At 38.8% G+C, this 17,300-nt stretch overlaps 1 protein-coding gene across 1 annotated transcript; it reads left to right on the forward strand.

Annotated features, from left to right (window-relative positions):
* The first annotated feature begins 2,858 nt into the window (after window positions 1-2,858).
* On the forward strand, window positions 2,859-16,063 carry si:ch211-195m9.3. The gene is made up of 17 exons (XM_041046576.1): window positions 2,859-2,942; window positions 3,026-3,058; window positions 3,770-3,818; window positions 4,952-5,106; window positions 6,151-6,285; window positions 6,727-6,915; window positions 7,385-7,462; window positions 7,647-7,826; window positions 8,042-8,055; window positions 8,215-8,234; window positions 10,179-10,282; window positions 12,021-12,112; window positions 12,816-12,973; window positions 14,277-14,427; window positions 15,019-15,178; window positions 15,303-15,356; window positions 15,468-16,063. The coding sequence occupies exons 1-17, from the start codon at window positions 2,915-2,917 to the stop codon at window positions 15,728-15,730; spliced, it is 1,863 nt and encodes a 620-aa protein (XP_040902510.1). The 5' UTR covers window positions 2,859-2,914; the 3' UTR covers window positions 15,731-16,063.
* The last annotated feature ends 1,237 nt before the right edge of the window (window positions 16,064-17,300 follow it).

Genomic DNA, 17,300 nt, shown 5'->3' on the forward strand with positions numbered 1-17,300 from the left:
GTACGTATGTATGTATGTTGGTCTGGTGATTTCTTCTCATTGAAATAGAAGAACACAGTGGTCCTTTGTGGCATTTTGTGGTCAGCGTGTGGCCCTTGTTTGGTCTCTTATGGTGTGTGTGCCATCCCTCTATGGTCCTTAGCCAAAGAACATCACCATTACAAGTTAAAGCATACAGTGTTCTTCCTCTGTTTTTACAGGTTACCTTGAGAAGCACCCATCAAACAGGATGATGTGGTCATCACACAGTCACACAGTCACACAGGAGGCATATTTAATTAGTTAGTCAGAGAGGAAACCCATGTCTCTGCTCCCGCATTCAACATGCTGCACTCTTCCCGTAGCACTTATGTGAGACAACTTTTAATCTCTCTTTTTTTAAAAATATGATTACATAGGTTGAGATGCTGTACAGTGCACAGTGCAATACTGTAATGGAATTAGTGGGCTAAAATCACCTCGACTTTCTTCCAAATAAGTGCTAACCACTGTGCCGCCCTTATTTAATTTCTGATAACTTTAATTTTTAAATTGTTTTGGAAATGTTGAAGTTGGAGATTGTTATAATATAAATATTGTTAAAACATGGCTGTTTGTGTTAAATGTCTTTTCTTTTTTTTTGGGGGGGGGGGGGTGCTAAGAGGGGGTCTTTCTTGCCCAGGCAGTACGCTGTTTATCAAGGGCATAAGTTTTGTTTTATCTTTGATTCTTTGATAGGAACTTGTCAGATGGCAAAAATAACATGGACGTATCATTATTTTTCTCTGGTTTTATTACAGATATTACTTTTTTTTCAGTTAACGGAAATCTTGAGGTGATACACTTGTAAGAAAACATTACAAGGAAATACACGTATAAAATTAATTACCTGCTGTGAGCCATTTTGAGGGACATCTTCGCCTCACAAATTAACTTATACCTAACTATTGAACCTTGAATATAATTTCAGCTGATGTTAATTTTGTCCAGTTAAGACGTTTTCAATTCTGCGACATTTGAAGACTTTATACAGGTTCACCACCGCCCACCACCAACTCCACTACTGCTACGCAGTTTGAAGTTGTGAGTTGCCAGATTATAGACGTGTGACCCCCCGTATCCCAGTCTTTTACTCTTTATCATAATAACCAACATTTGAAGAGAACACAGAAAACTGCTAGCTCGTAGTTGCTGCATAGATCATGGTCTGTAAATGGTATTATGCGGACAAAAAAAACCCCAAAACAAAATCTAGTTTAAATAACTCTGAATCATGATCAATGCATTTCTATATCTGAGTCAGATGGTTGTTCTTGGGAGTAAAATGTGCTGACAATTCCTATTTGCTGTGTGTCAGCAGAAACTCGTTCCCTTAGCCCCATAACTTATGTTTTTTCCCCCGGAGGCTATTTTCCCAAACACAATGAAATGAAATGATTTCTCTCTTCACAACAGTAGTTTCATCATCTCTTACAGCGTGGGAGGGAAACCGACGTGGTAGGATGTTAGTGACGAAGAGGATGCTGAACTGATTGAATGGAACTGATTGAATGGAGCGGACCATCAGAAGGTCCGCTCCATTCGTTGGTGGTGACCACTGACCTGGGATCATGTGCAGCCCATGATCCGTGGTACATATAAGTATCACGTCAGAGTCCCCGCACATACATTCAAAATGACCGATGACAAGGTATTAGATTTTAATGAGTTAGAAATGTTTTTTTTATCATTCATTGTAGTGTTGGAGATGTTAATTGTTATTCATCAATTTTTCGAAAATGGCTCACATCAGGTATTTGGTTCAATTACCCGTCCTCCAACTTTTAATAAAACAGCCCGCAACTGACAGTGTAATTTCACTATATGAATAATTAGTCAAATATTCATGCTTCCTACTGATGCTCAAACTGATGCTGATACTTTTTTTTTTTAATTATTGTGCGATTAAAGACTAAAAAAGGGAAGAACAGTCACACATTACATTACAGCAAACACAACGAGGAAATAGCCAAATAGTCAAAAAATACAAGAGCTGTGTACATTCTGTTGATGATAATTCTACAGTTAAATTTGAATGAATTTTCGGCTTTAACTACCAGCTGACAATTTACCTGGTGATATTAATACTTACAGTATACTGTAGTTGAGGATCTGAACACTTTTCATCCGTGGTAAGTCCCTGTCAGATGAACGACTGGAAACAGTGTCTTTGCAATCTCAGGAGAGCAGGTCTTGAGACAGCAAGATGTCACAACTTGGGTTTAAGAGGTACATCATAACTACAACGGTGTGATAACAATATAGAGTGAAGAAAAAAAGTTAATCCGACTACCATTTAAGGAACAGGAATAGTCAGTAGTGGACTCAGTGAAAACGTTCAAATCTGCACGTACAAAAACAGGCAGTGGTGGACTCAGTGAAAACGTTCTGATTTGCTAGAGAAATCAAATCATCCTTAGAACACCTACAGACGTTTATTTCTCCAGAGTGGAACAACGCATGTGAGAGCAACACTCCAGTGATGCGTTGATTACTTCTTAAATCTGCATATATCTGCTTTATATATGTATATGTATATGTATACACACACACACACACACACACACACACACACACACACACACACACATATACATATACATATACATATACATATATATATATATATATATATATATATATATATATATATATATATATATATATAAGTGCCACTGTAATTTCGTTGGACATTGTTTAATGATAGTAAAGGCATGAAGTTTGTGGATGCCTATATTTGGACTAGTGACGAGACTTTGACTCCTTAGGTTTATATAGTCATATTTTTAGGTGGTATTGTTTTGGAGGAGTGGCTAATTGATGCTATTTAGCCTGATCTCTTTGCATCTCACTCTGTTTAAGCTTGACGGTTAGATGCTCCAGAAAAAGCTCCCAGATGTCTCTTCTATCGGCTCTCGGGTTAGGTAGGCTACCAGTCCACAAATGATTTGGGGATTTTTATCAGTGAGAGTTTATGTCAAAGCATTATCTGGTTACTTTCTTTCAGTGTGGCTGGTCTGTGGCTTCACCTGTGTGTGTGGTAAGTAGAGCTGATTTTTCTTCTCTGATTGATTCATTCATCACTGGGCACAGAGCCACTTGATCATGAGTCATCATAGAAAACAAGTTTTGTCTTTTTTCTGTTTTTTTTTTTCACATTCTTATTGGGATGCTATGTTTAAGTATTTGGGCGCAACCGTGACAGGCACACACGCACACACACACACACACACCTCTCTCGCACACACACACACACACACACACTAACACACACGGAGGGAAATTCTTTTTTTTTTTCTTTTTTATGTAGGTGGTCTAACTGAAGCTGGACATGTACTTATCCTGCAGTATGTTCGGTTTATCCAGTCTCACCGTTTGAGAAAGATAATCAGTGATATTCACTAAATGCTTAATGGTTTTAAGAGGTGGGCCTGTGTGGGAACTGAATCCAGAGGGAATAGGGAGGTTTTACACAACACGTCTCAGTGATTGTACATGACTGTTGTGGAAAATGTAAAATATTATACAGGAAGAACAGGAAGGTATAACATTTTTACCTTAAGGGCGTGGGAGTCGGGGGGACTGACCTTGACCGTGAAGCAGGTGGTCTGAGTCTGAATGGCTTATTTCTCACTGTAATCACGCGTGGATATCGTGGATTATATCATTACATTTTGCCTTACATAATCCGTTTTTAGATGTTTTTTTTGTCGCCAGTGACTCAGTTTGGAATTCCTATGTTTGTTGACAGAGGCTGCTCTGGACGCTAAGGCAGCCTCTAAAAAGCACTGTGACCACCGGTGAGTGTTGCCCTTCTTCACACTGTGTACATGTCTTTCTGTAGTTGTGTGAAACAATATTTGCTCGAAACTATGCTTGTGGGGACATTTTGACCGGTCCTTCCAATCTCAGTCTTGAAAAATGGAAAAAAGAGGGGGTGGGCACGTTCCAGCACACCTGCACCTGGCAGTTGGATGTGCCAATATCTCCCGTGGGTAAAAGGGTTTAAGTGTTCAGGTTAAAAGCAGGTTTAGGTTATGGTTACGTTAAGGTTTGGGATTAGGAATAAGGGGTAAGGTAAGGGGCTAGGGAATGCATTACGTCATTGAGTGTCCTCGTTAAGATGCAAGCAAAAACGCGTGTGAATTTAAGAACTTGGGAGTGAAGACATTTTTGCCATGTGAATTTTAGGGCTATGGATCCGAGCCAGGGGGAGGGAATTCATTCTGTTTGTAAGCGTCCAAACAAGGACAAAACCATTTACAGTAAATCAAGAGGATTGTTTTTTTTATGAACTTGCTGACCCTTGACCTCATTCCCCTTGTCAAAATCTCACCAACATTTGGGGCCATTTTATCTCAAGTCTGGTTAACAGTACAATTTGGAACATTGATAATTACTAGCAGATCCATCCTAATTAGTGATATTATGAGCTTTTCTCTCTGGTATCGTCAGGCTAATAACATCCACTTGGATGAAGTAGATATTCCACTGTAATGTGCAGTTTGCTATTCAATTTCATAACATTTATCAACATGTTAGTTCATTAGTTCAATGATTAATGAAACCATGCCATTTTTTTGTAGTGGGAATTGGCTTTCAGCATGACTGGACATGTGATTGAAATGTGATCTATTAGGTCATCTTTATCCTATTTATGTTCACATGCACGGCAGGAGTGGAATTGTACTAGTAAGTACTGTACACTGTAAATTATGGATGCCTGTAGAACTGTTTGAGATAAGAGTGTTTTCACAAAAGTCCATCAGAGGGCAGTATTACAAAGGATAAGAGTGAAAATTACATTAACATGATAGGATGCTATATAATCTGTAAAATAACTATGTATATATTTACATATTTACTATGATCTCTATGCAGTATTAACAACTTTAGTAGTAATAGCTTAGATTATGTTATTCCTGTCTTGCAGAAAAACCTGTGAGGGAATAGCGTATGACATCCGCGAGGCTGTGTGCTGTGAGAAGAAACTTCATTCAGGGGCAGTGCTGTCATGCTGTGGAAACCAGCCTTACAACCCTGCCGTAGCCACGTGTTGTAAAGTAGAGCAAAAATGCACATTGCATGGTAATGACCACACTTAAAAGAGAAATAGGGATCACCTGGCAGTTGTCCTGCATTGCAAATTGTTTCACATTTGGTGCTCTTCTTCAGGCATCATGCGCCAACCTATGCTGACTTCTCTTTAGAAGAAGCAGGAGGTAAAGTGATGATTGCGTCCTAACCCTGGCAATTTTAATTATAAAACAGCAGTGATTCTTACACTGTCAGTAAGAAATGCGCATTATTGTCTAACATTGTGACCTATCAAACGCATGATCAAGTCACACTGTGGCTAAAGATAAACAAAATCATTCTGTATGATTACCATCACACGGAATGAAATAGAAATCTATTACAGCTTGGCCACAGTGTCCCTTCATGAGCTGATTGAAGAATTAAATTGGCCACAAACCTCTTGATGCTGCCTGAAGAAGAAGAGCATCTCTTTGCTTTTACTAATCCGTTTGGACTTTTCCTGCTATTTTTGTGGTTTTATGATTTTGTCATTGACATGATTGTGATGCAATATTTTAACTAAATGAACAAAATAAAAACAGAACACAATTTACACAAAAATCTTCTGTGGAACTCCATGATTCACAAGTGAGTCCTGACAAAGGTCTAAACAACATGGTATTGCATGCTGAAATCTGCTTCCTGCTGAAAGAGGTTTATTAACTACCTATACTATCAACAATCTGTATAATACAGTGCATACACCCAGTGACTAGTTTATTAACTGGTTGTGCTGGAGGTAGCAATTAGAAGATGACAAATTGTGGCCATGAAGGGGTGAACATGGTCAGTAACAATACAAGACATTACAACAACAATTAATAGTTATTAAGGCCCAATGTGTGCCAAGAAAGCTGCTGTTGGAGCCTAATTCTTGCCATACCATCTGCATGCCTCAGCAGAGATCCCGATTCACCGCACCAGGCAAGGGTTTTTCCAAGCACAACTACCACTCACTGGATGCTAGTAGTTTTCCACACGCATTCTGGGTGAACTCCCGCCTGGCACCAACAGTCATGTCAGTTATGTATGACCTAATCTTTGTTTTTACAGTTAATGTTACACTGGGTCTAAGTGAAGAGGTGTCAGCTTGCTGCGGACTGGAAGCCTACAACCCACTCAATGAAATGTGCTGTCAGTCAACCGTCGTGCCCAAACCTGTGCCAAAGGCCCAATGTTGTGGTAAAGGTGAGTAGAGCTAGACACAACGGATGGAAATAGAAATATATAAATTCCTGCTAAAAATTCTTGATTCAAGTGTTTATTAATTTTCAGTCACTGGACAGTATAACCAGACACATATGATGACACGCATCATGCAGAGTATTGATGTTTACAGGCTATTATTTGCGTCATCACAAAACGAAAAAATTTACAACTTGTCTGATATTTTTTACATAGAAATGTGATGATTTTCTGATACAAAATTACTGAAGAGAACAACAAAAGGCAGCTGCAGCAAAATGCAGCTGTTTTACCACAGACTTACACAGTTGTGTAACATGCATTCTGTACCGTTTAGTTCCATCCTATCCAAACACTTATGGTCTGAAGGATGCACAGTGGTTAATTGCGTGACTTACTGCTGAGATAATACAGTTCAAGCAATCATCATGATCTTTTCCGCAGATGCTTTTGATGTGGACAAGCAGCTGTGTTGTGGACCGCTTAATAATAAAACTATCCTGACACGGAAGTCTAGTCACCACCAGTGCTGTGGTCATGCCCAGTACGACACTTTGAAGGAGTGCTGCTTTTGGAATGATGAAATCTCTGAAGTACATCCGCTGAATTCCAGCAGTTGTGCAAATGAGTCAGGTGCGTCACTGAGTTCACTCAATACTTTTTATTTGTCAGGTACTTTAGTTACAGTAGCTGAACCAAATGTCTGAACATTTGCGGTTTGTGCCTGACTGTGATATTAGGCCTGAGGTATGGCAGATTGAGCAATGAATGTCTGTAAACTGACAATAAAACAAAAACTGTCTCCATCTGTGCTAGAAACCACATTGGCTTTAGTGCCAGTTTTTTTAAACAAAGAAACTGTTTTTTTTTTTTAACTGAAAAACAGTGCTCATAATGGACACAGTATTGTTAATACATGGCCTTGTAGTATTTGCATGTCTACTATACAGATACATAAAGTTGTTGACCGGTGTGTGCTATGTCATTTCATTGTATTCTGACTGGTTTATTTATTAGTGTGTAGGGGCCTTAATGCAGCTCCCATTTTCATGGCAACCATTGAACTTGTGCCTGCATATTGATTTGATCTTTGCTTTTACAGCTCAGATCGTGTCAGCTCTATGCTTTCAGTCATCTACCACTGCCACACTTCCACCACAAGCCCAATATTGTGACAAAGGTGAGTTGAACTGCGAAAAAATCATAACACAATCCTTTTCATTTCAGTGAGACAAGTAATATTTCAAAGAGGTATGTGTAAGATATAAACACATAATCTTCATTAGAAAAAGTTGAATCATGTCAGCTGTGTTATGGCCATGGTAAAAGTCATAGGATAGTATAACTCTGACTCTTTTCCACAGAGGTTTTTGATGTGGACAAGCAGCTGTGTTGTGGACCGTATAATAATAAAACAATTCTGACACGGAAATCTAGTCACCACCAGTGCTGTGGTCATGGCCAGTATGACACTTTGAAGGAGTGCTGCTTTTGGAATGATGAAATCTCTGAGGTACATCCACTGAACTCCAGCCATTGTGCAAGTGAGTCAGGTGCGTCACTCAATATTATTTTTTATTTGTCAGGTGCTTTAGTTGCAGTAGCTGAACCAAATGTCTGAACATGCAGGATGAGTCACTGGCATACAGTATGCTGTTGACATTTGGCTATCTGGGAGATCAACAGAAACATTGACATTGACAGATGAGATGTCTGTCATTCACATGTACTCAAAATGTATTGTGGTTTATATTAACAGGTGGACACGCGCCGGTAAGAAACAAACACCTATCTTCATTTTATGTTGTTTACCTCACTGTTAGTTATAAGCTGAGACAGAGCTCCCCATGCGCCATAACAGTAACCTCATAGATCTACCATTTCCTATTCATTTTGGTGATTTGGCATTTATTTTTATGTTTTTGTTTTTAGAAATCACCTCAACCCAACTGGTAAGTCAACCAAAGCTTTTAACTACAGTATCATTCTAAGACCAACCCTACTTTATTTTTGCAGTGGCAACATTAACAATCATCACTTAAAAAAAAAAAAAAAAAAAAAAAAAATATCATCATCACATGGTTAAATATTGATAATGTAGCACTGATTCAACATTTACCCAAACTTACCCTGTACCAAAGAGTTGTTTTGAGCCAGTGTTTTTGCTTTTTCATAGTACTGCTTGGTTGTTACCCAAACTTTTATATAGCAGTTTCGGCTCAGTATATACAACAGGCTCAGGTTTTGTCCATTACTGGTCTCAAATTTATTGGTAGATTTACAAAACAATGTACATATGACATTCAAAACTACAAAAGGATACACATATTATTCATAATCAGAAACAAATAACAACATGCAGGTTTTAAAAAAGACCTATGTCTGCGAAGATTCTCATTCATCCAGGTCATGGTATTTCCAAAAGCTATAGAAAGGCAACTGGACTTGCTTGGGGTTCTTGAAAACATCTTACCTCTCAACCAAAAGGCTTCTTCATGTCACAACTGGGGCAGCCAGGAACATGAGGCAAGAGAGGACCCAAATGCAAAAACCCCAAGACGAAGGCGAATGAATAAACTAAAAGTCTTTCAATTTAAACTCAAAGTCACTGGAAGAGCCCAGGGCCAGAGAAGTTAAACAACTAAAAATCATCCACAAAGAAGAGAAAAAAGGCTGGAAATATAAAACACAAAACAAACTTCAAAAGTCCTTATTTGAAAACAAAAGGCAACCAAGGCAAGTTCATGAAGGTACAGGAATGAACACAAGGAACCAACACAGGTAAAGACAGACAAAGGCAGATTCAGGTACAAAGACAAATTGACAAGGACACAGGGGAAACAAGAAGACTTTTATACACGAGGTAATGGGAAACAGGTGACACCAATCAGGGCAGGGCAGACAATCACAAATGGAGGGAAACTAGACAAAGACAGGAAGTAGAAGAAGACCAGATACACTACAGACAAGACTTAACAGGACTTAATAAAACAGGACACTACTAACAAAGCTTAAGAAACTAAGCAAGAGTCCGCAAACAGTCAATGAGTTTAAATAACAAACCAAAGGAGTTCAGAAAAACAGCCCTCTTAGGGGCTGATCATGACACTTCAGGTCTAACCAAGTGTTGGGGAATCCATCGGTCCACTAATTGAGGTCACATGTGAGTCGTTGCCCCAGCCAGCCATCACGTGAGTTGTTAGGGTCACAGGAGTCATGATGTGAATGGGTGTTGATCTGTCAAGGGAGGGATTCCAAAACTGCATTATAAGTGACTGCTAAGTGGTGTAGGCCACCTCCTCTGCTGAGTGGTGGTTGTTCCAGTTTTTCTCAAAGTATTGATCCCCGCTGGCCAAAATGCACACCTTACTGTCCTCAAATGGGTGTCTCTTGTCCTTCCGGTGGATGCAGTCTGCTGGGTCCTGACCTGAGGATGTGTTGTGCCATGCATTGGGGAAGTGGTTCACTTCACCAACACATGGCACAACACTGAAGAGTAGTGAGGTAAAACATCTTCAGGAACCTCAAGCAAGTCCAGTTCACAACCATACTGGTATTTTAAATCCTGCATTCTTCACATCCATGTTAACGATCTAGCAGTCATCTTTTTTTCTGCCTTTGTCCTTGTGCATGTGCTCGAGACCCACTCATAGAAGAACTACTACTAAACTACTATAAAGTCAACAACACCACAGAGAACCTGTAACCCTGTTACTGCGTTTTTGTAATATGACGTTTGGTGTCTTAAATCAGAATTATGCACACTTTTGGTAATTTTGCGGGGTAGGTAGAATGCTATACAAAGAATGATGTGTCCATGCTTTGTGTTGTGTGTCAGTTTTCATGTGAAGTGAACTGTTTTTGTGTTTATTTTGCTTATCTTTGTACATCTGCAGCACCAAGCCAGACCTAAGTTTATGTGGGTCTTCATGTTACAACCCGAAAGAATTCCACTGCTGTGAGAGAAACCAGACAAAGACTCCTTGGTGCGGCAGTGCAGGTGTGTTTTTTTCTGTGGGTGTGTGCATGATTCACCTGTCAGTTGACGGTGAATAATGTCATGTTGCCTGTCAATTAGCTTCTTTTTGGATAAGATGATGATAAATATTTAAGTGATGCTTAAATGAGGCCATTAGAGCCGAGTGAACAGTTAAACTTTTATCCTTTACCCTAATAGATTTTTATCTGCTGGGTACACAGAGAAATGGTGGAAAATTTCATAAGGACTTAAACCACAATTTTGCCCTGAAGGGCACTATGTAATCTGATTTTCTAGCACTGATTTATACTATTTCTTTGTGGTGGTATGCAGAAAACCACTGAGCGAGTAACAGACTCACATGCTACTGAGTCAGGAGATGGTGTTAAGCTAAACTCTAGGTTTAACTACTGAGTGAAAAAATAAACCTTGAACAGTCTGCTAAAAGAGTAGTGAGACTGTACTTTTGAGGAATGCCAGCTTGTGTGATGAATGCCCATAGTCTGAAATCTTTATAATTTACTTTAGATCATAAACAGTTTCCCCTTTCCTGTTTCTACCAGACCACCAGAATATTATTATGAATTCCTCCACAGAGAGGAAAACTGTTACATATACACATGATACTGATTGAACAAAGCTTATTCTTCTGCCCTTCCACAGCTATGGTTAAGATTTGGTTAGGTTAGGTTTAGGCACAAAGATGTACATGGTTAAGGTTAGGGAAAGATTGTTCAAGACATCTGAACAGTGAGAAATGCTATTGTTTTTCCTGTGAGGACAAAGTCAGTTAAATGCATTTCAGACCCTATCTGTTCTGAAGTTAATGAGGAGCAGTGTTTTTTTTTCTACAAGAGATACAGACACAGCGGACACGGACATAGCCCCAGCATCTGAAACTTCCCATAAAACCTGGAACAAAACATGCATTCTGATCCTGGGTGTGTATTGTTTTTCTGCTTGCTGGATAAACGGATGGAATATTGGGTGGTTTTCGTACTGTACTGGAGGACTCCTTTCTTGTTTTCTCATGCCTGGAGAAGTTTCCAGACACTGTCTAAAATATCACGTCAGAGACAAACGGTTTCCTTTCAGTGGGCTGATAATTAGACAGATTGGCAGTATGTGTGATAAAGACTGGCACGGATCATTTAGATGGAAACAAGCCCAGGGAAAAGGCTGAGCTATATATGTCATTCATATCGGCAGTTCATGATCATTATGCAATAAGCCACTTTGCTTCAACCTGACTGTAGTACACATCATCATAAAGATAACAATCATCCCACCAAACTGGGTAATTACTTCTCTTGATGCTTTTCTGGTGACAGTTTTGCTACTGTTGCTACTGGGGAAATCCCCCATCTTTTTTATTTGGTTTATCTGTTGGGCTGGAGAGTAAGACTAGCAGAGGAGAGGGAAGCAAAACCAGTGGGAAAGTGCTGGGTATTTTTTTCACATACACGGGACTTGCACCCCTCCCTTATCTGTCAGCTATTTGTTGTTTTCCACTCCAGAGGGTAGAGGACAGGCTCTAACTAAAGTGTAGAGAAAGAGAATTGTCTTGAAAAAGAGCATTTTAAACTGTAGGTGTGGATGAAAGCCATCATAGCTGTGTGTGTCAATTTTCTCACTGTTCTCACCTCCTTAACTCATGTCTTTCAAAAAGATGTAGACACAAATTGTTGACATTCATCCCCAAACCCTCTGTCCAACATTAACTACTCTGTCTTGTGTCTCACCCCCACGCCTTTTTTAGGTCAATGTGATGGTGTCCCCACTGTGTATAACCCACGCACACAATTCTGCTGTGATGGCTGTGTATTGGAGTTGAAGTCTTGGAGAGATCAAGTAATGTGGTCATGACCTTTGGATGGGCGGAGAGCTATTTCCTCCAAAAATCAACATTTTTCTCAATGCTTTTCTGTTTGAAATTTAAACCACACGTTACAGTGAAATATGTAGGCTTGTAAATGAATAGTTCACTTTCTGAATGTCTAAGAAAAAATCTTTTTTTTTTCTGTGACTGCTTTATGTGCCTTGTGGCAAAAAATACAGCACATTTCTTTAATATAACTGCTACAAATAATTCATTATGATTTTGAGAACTAAATGCAGTGCAGCTCAATTGTTACTGTCAGAAGAAGAAAAAGAAAAAAAAAGAACTGCTGCTAGGATGCTGTTACTTTCTGAGAGCTCGGAGCTCCACCCAGCCCTTTTCATAACGACAGTGAAGGTGTTCTGGACCAAACAGATTTAGAAGCCCCTGCTAACGTTAGCGTTGTTAGCGTTCACAGCATATACAAAAGGATGCTATAACTATGCCCTGGTAAGACTTAAACAGCTTGTATACATTTTATGTGCAGAAATTAATATTTGCGAATGTTTTGAGTTTCTGACCTGCATTTTCTCCTATTACATTTATCATATTTTTGTCAAAAGCTATACATATATGTATTCCCATATGTGTATTTAAAGGTGTGAATGTCTGTGCTTGTCTGCTTGTTTATGTACTGCTAAAGACTTTTTTTTTCTCTTCTTTCCCATGTTCAAGGACAGAGAAGATGGTGAAGAATTTTCAGAGATCAGTATTCCTTACAACCCAGCTAAAGGGACTGTATGTTGTTTTCAGTTTCACGGCTCACCTGGACAACACTGCTGTGGGACAGAGATATACCAGCCTCACACTGAGATCTGCTGCGATGGACACAGGTGATTATGTTTTCATATGTCTTCATGCTTGAAAAGGCTGATGAAATTCTGTGAGAAGACAGTTTTCTAATTAACCACTAATCATCATGCTTGTGTGTACGTCTGGTACGTGCAGTGACTGATATTCCCCACAGTGATCACTTGACAGAATATGTTTTTGTACAGTTAAGGAATGCGGGTGTGTATGGAAATGTTTTCATTTTATGTGCCTTAAAGTGAGTGAGGGACAAACACACCCAAATAAACTTGGCAAGAAATTTTCCATTCATTCTGTTATAACTGTAACACTTAATAGGAAACACAAGATTTAAAAAAAAAAAAAACCTCTAACAGCAGATAGGCAGACATTCCAGAAGCTCTGAATGTTAGCCTCGTGCTTTTACTGGCACACACAGCTACTCTGCAAGGAATGTGTGTATGTCTGGGTTTCTTGCCATTGCATGGACATTCAAAGGTCTGGAAAACATTCTTTTAGGAGAAAACACCCTTTTTGAATGGAAAATTATCTCTCTAGAGCATAAATACTCAAAGAGCCATTTGGACTGTCTGAAGAAAACACCTGGAGCCACAAAACCCCTTTGACATCTAAAATGGGGATAACACTACATATATCGTTTTTTTTTTGTTTTTTTTTTTTTTACTATAGTGTGTTGCAATTATTAAATCGGTGAACTGCTACAGAGAACACAAAATTTTATTTCTGTATGTAACACAAACATTTTGAACTCCGATAAAAGACGCTTGGTTAATGCTTACTTTCAAATAAAATACTCAATGCCTATTATATGAAACAAAACCTGCAGCGAAACAAAAACGCCGTCTGCGTCTGTGTTCCGTCATCACTTTATCGCCTGTACTGGATCGTGCAGTCAGCAGTCAACCTGAAAATGTTGCCACCAGGTGTCGCACATCGGGGGCTGTGACGCATATTTTGAGCAACAAAAATTTAAAAACGTTTTATTTTAATGCTCAAAGATCACCATAATCACCAAAAAAATTTTTAATTACGTTTAATGGTCAGAGAGCACAGAGTCATCAGTAGATTTAAGATGTTTACTTGACAACTTTTAGAGTGCTGGTTACATACAGCTCTCTGCATGAGTCACTTTGCTGAACACCACAGCAATGCTGACTCATGAACTAGTAAATCGTAGCTCTAAAACAAACTTTCAGTGATGGACTAGTAACTTCTAAGAGCCCTAAACCTTCACAATAAGAGTCCTGAACCTGGGGAATTAACAATAATCACTGTAGCTCACTCGCCTGATTTGACATTAACTGTAGTCTCCGTTTTCCCTTCCAGACACCCAAAAGTAGAAAACGGTCATTGCTGTGGGATTAAAGCCTACAACACGAAAGACCCACAGATGAAGTGCTGTGCAGGGACACTGCACAATGTGACATCCCTAAGCGGGACGAGAGAATGCTGTGGATCCAGTCTGCAAAATCCAGAGGTAGGTTTCTTTAATACTAATGATAGTAATGACATTTTTCACTCTGCATGGTCTTTTGCTTGTACCAGTTGCAAAATATACTGTATCCATGGCCTCAAGTCAGTGGTCAGCCTCACCATGAGGACAGTGCACGTAAGACTCCGCTAGAAATACTGCCATGCGTTTCTATACATGTGCCTCTGAAAGAGTAAGGCTAACTGTTGCGCCCTGTTTTAAGTCTTTCAATGAAGCTAGGTTAAGCATGTCCTAGGTCCATTTTCATGGATAGAGACAGAGGAAGTCCTGTACAGGTCCTGTACAGAATTTTCACATCTGAACGTGAACACAACCGTTTTCAAGTTTATATGTAAATTTAACAACCATTCTGCCCTAAATGATCAGTTTTAAATAATATGCCTTAACTTAACTACCTGGGTTGGTATACAAATCACAGCACTTCCGCCTTACTGTATATCTTGTATGTCATGGACACATACAGTGATATAAGTCTCATTAAAACTCTGGTTGAGATGGCAAACAGGCATGTTGTTATTGATCATTAATGTGACTTTCATATTGTTCATAATAATGGTGTGTTTACTTTAAAACCAGGATGTTTGCTGCTCAAGTGAGGACAAGGAATTGCTTTATTCTAACAAGAAAGGGTTCAGATGCTGTGGCCACCTCTACTACAACACCTCTCTGTGGTCGTGCTGTGCAGGGACATTAAGTCCATTACATCAACCACACCAGTGTCAGGACAAGATCAAAGGTCAGTTAATGTGTGCTTCGACATGGCCTCACAGAAAGGTTCTTAATCTTAGCCATTTTAACTTGATGCATATTCCAGTTTCTCCACCTTAGCAGTAATATGTGTGTGTAATTTTCTTTATCAGAATCAAGATTTCTATCAGTGAGCAACCTGAATGACACACATCTTTGCGAAGAAAGTAAGATACATTTATGATTTAGATTTTTTTTTTGCAAACTTAAAAACAAATACTGTTTTTGAATTGATGTGGATTTGTAAAATTAATACATTTGTTTATGTTGCTGTTTAGTGAAAATCGGGACCGTGGAAAGTGTGTCTCCGCACAGCATTGTCTTCAGCAGCGCGCTGAAAATCCATGGGATGAATGCCACTGTCAGTCCTCTGCCCACACCTTACATCCTCAAAACAGACTACTGCAACTTCCCTAAACTGATCCCTGGCAAGACCTACTTCTTTGATGAAGTTACTTTCTTCACTGATTTCAGCCATGACTCTGTTTTTCAGTCACTCCATTTCATTGTTTCCAAATGTTATCCAATTGAAACTCCTTAATCAGTTCCTGTGCTCAACAGCTTACTTGAAAAACGTTATCAGCCGCTTCTTAGTTATTATTCACTGATAAAGTAATTACATTACTCATAACTCATTAGCAGCAGTTTTTAGTTTCCTTGCTTGTCATGTTAGTTTATCCCACGAAAAGGTGTCTTTCAACATACACCAGAGAAAAATATGAGCTGTGGGCCCTTCCACCTCTGGCCTCATAAAAATAGAGTTTGCAAAGAAACTCCCTTTTATTGTTTCTGTAGCTTTCAGAAAGTAACAACATACCGACTTATTGTTAAGCTGTGTGTAGGTGAGAGAGGAGCCAGGCATTGTACTTTCCAGCTCTATAAACACATTTGGACTGATGTGTTTGGACAGCACTTCTACAGAACTAAAATAAGTCAACTCCCCAAAATGACAAGAGGAAGGACATTACTTATTAATCACAGTGTTTTACTGCATTTCTCAAGTGCAGCCACTTACACTGCTTGCTGCCAGACAATAAGCAGTACTGTAACACTGCCTAACAAGGTCCATGGTGACGTATTCATTTGCACACTGTGAAGTATAGTACTAGGATTATTATCCAAAGACAGGCAGCAGCCACATCAGTAAAAGCTGTGCCCTCTGTAAGCTGTGCCCTCTGAGTAAGATTATCTAAACCAGTGTTAGTTTGGAGTGAAACTCTTTACTGTCATTGTAATGATCGTGCAAGAATCTCAATGTTTAGTTTGATTTTCACATAAGCTAAGCAGCTATAACTTTTTAGTCTTCATTATTTTATGCTAATTTGATTTTTGCACTGAACTACGTACTGAATGTCAAATGTTTGCACGTCCTTCACTCGTACAATTGTATGTTTATATGTAAATGACTGATAAAGCTAACAATTAAGTATTAAGTATTTCATCAAATATATCAGGGATAAAAATATGCTGTGTAGGACCCAAAACCCCGATCACCCAAAGGTTTCATTGTGGTGCCTTGAATCAATTTCACCATAAATAGCTATTTTTGTTCTCCTTAGGTGCATTCAAGCTGCATTTTTCCTGTGAGTTTGATTTCTGTACTGTAATTCAGAGTAGTGGAAATGCATATTTCTTTAGTATGTGAATGACATGAATTTGAGTTTTAAACTTATTTTCATTTCACTAAAAGTATTTTTTGAGACAACTGCTACCATATGTTATAATATATTTGATAACACTATGCAAATTTTATATTGCATGTTTATTTGTAATATAGCAAAACCTGCTGTAATGTTTAAAAAAGAATAAAAAAAAAAAGGTTGAATTTATACCTGTTGTGTTTCTTTTAGTTTTTTGCTTTAGCTTGCAAAATTTGCATTTAATGGAAGTTTTTCACCACAATGGTACTTTGACATCGCAAGATGTTGGCTTTACTCGGCACAGTCACCTGATGTGCACAATGTGGTCATTGTGTTTAGGGTTTTTTTTTTTTTGCCTCAGCTTCATTCACGATAACACAGAGGACCAACAATAAAGATTATATTAGCCAATATCTCAGGTAACATTTAATGTACCACATAACCCTTTTAACAAGTCTCTGTTCTGCTAGT

This window comes from Toxotes jaculatrix, chromosome 9 (assembly GCF_017976425.1).
Source record: "Toxotes jaculatrix isolate fToxJac2 chromosome 9, fToxJac2.pri, whole genome shotgun sequence".
In the NCBI taxonomy this organism is placed as follows: domain Eukaryota; kingdom Metazoa; phylum Chordata; class Actinopteri; family Toxotidae; genus Toxotes; species Toxotes jaculatrix.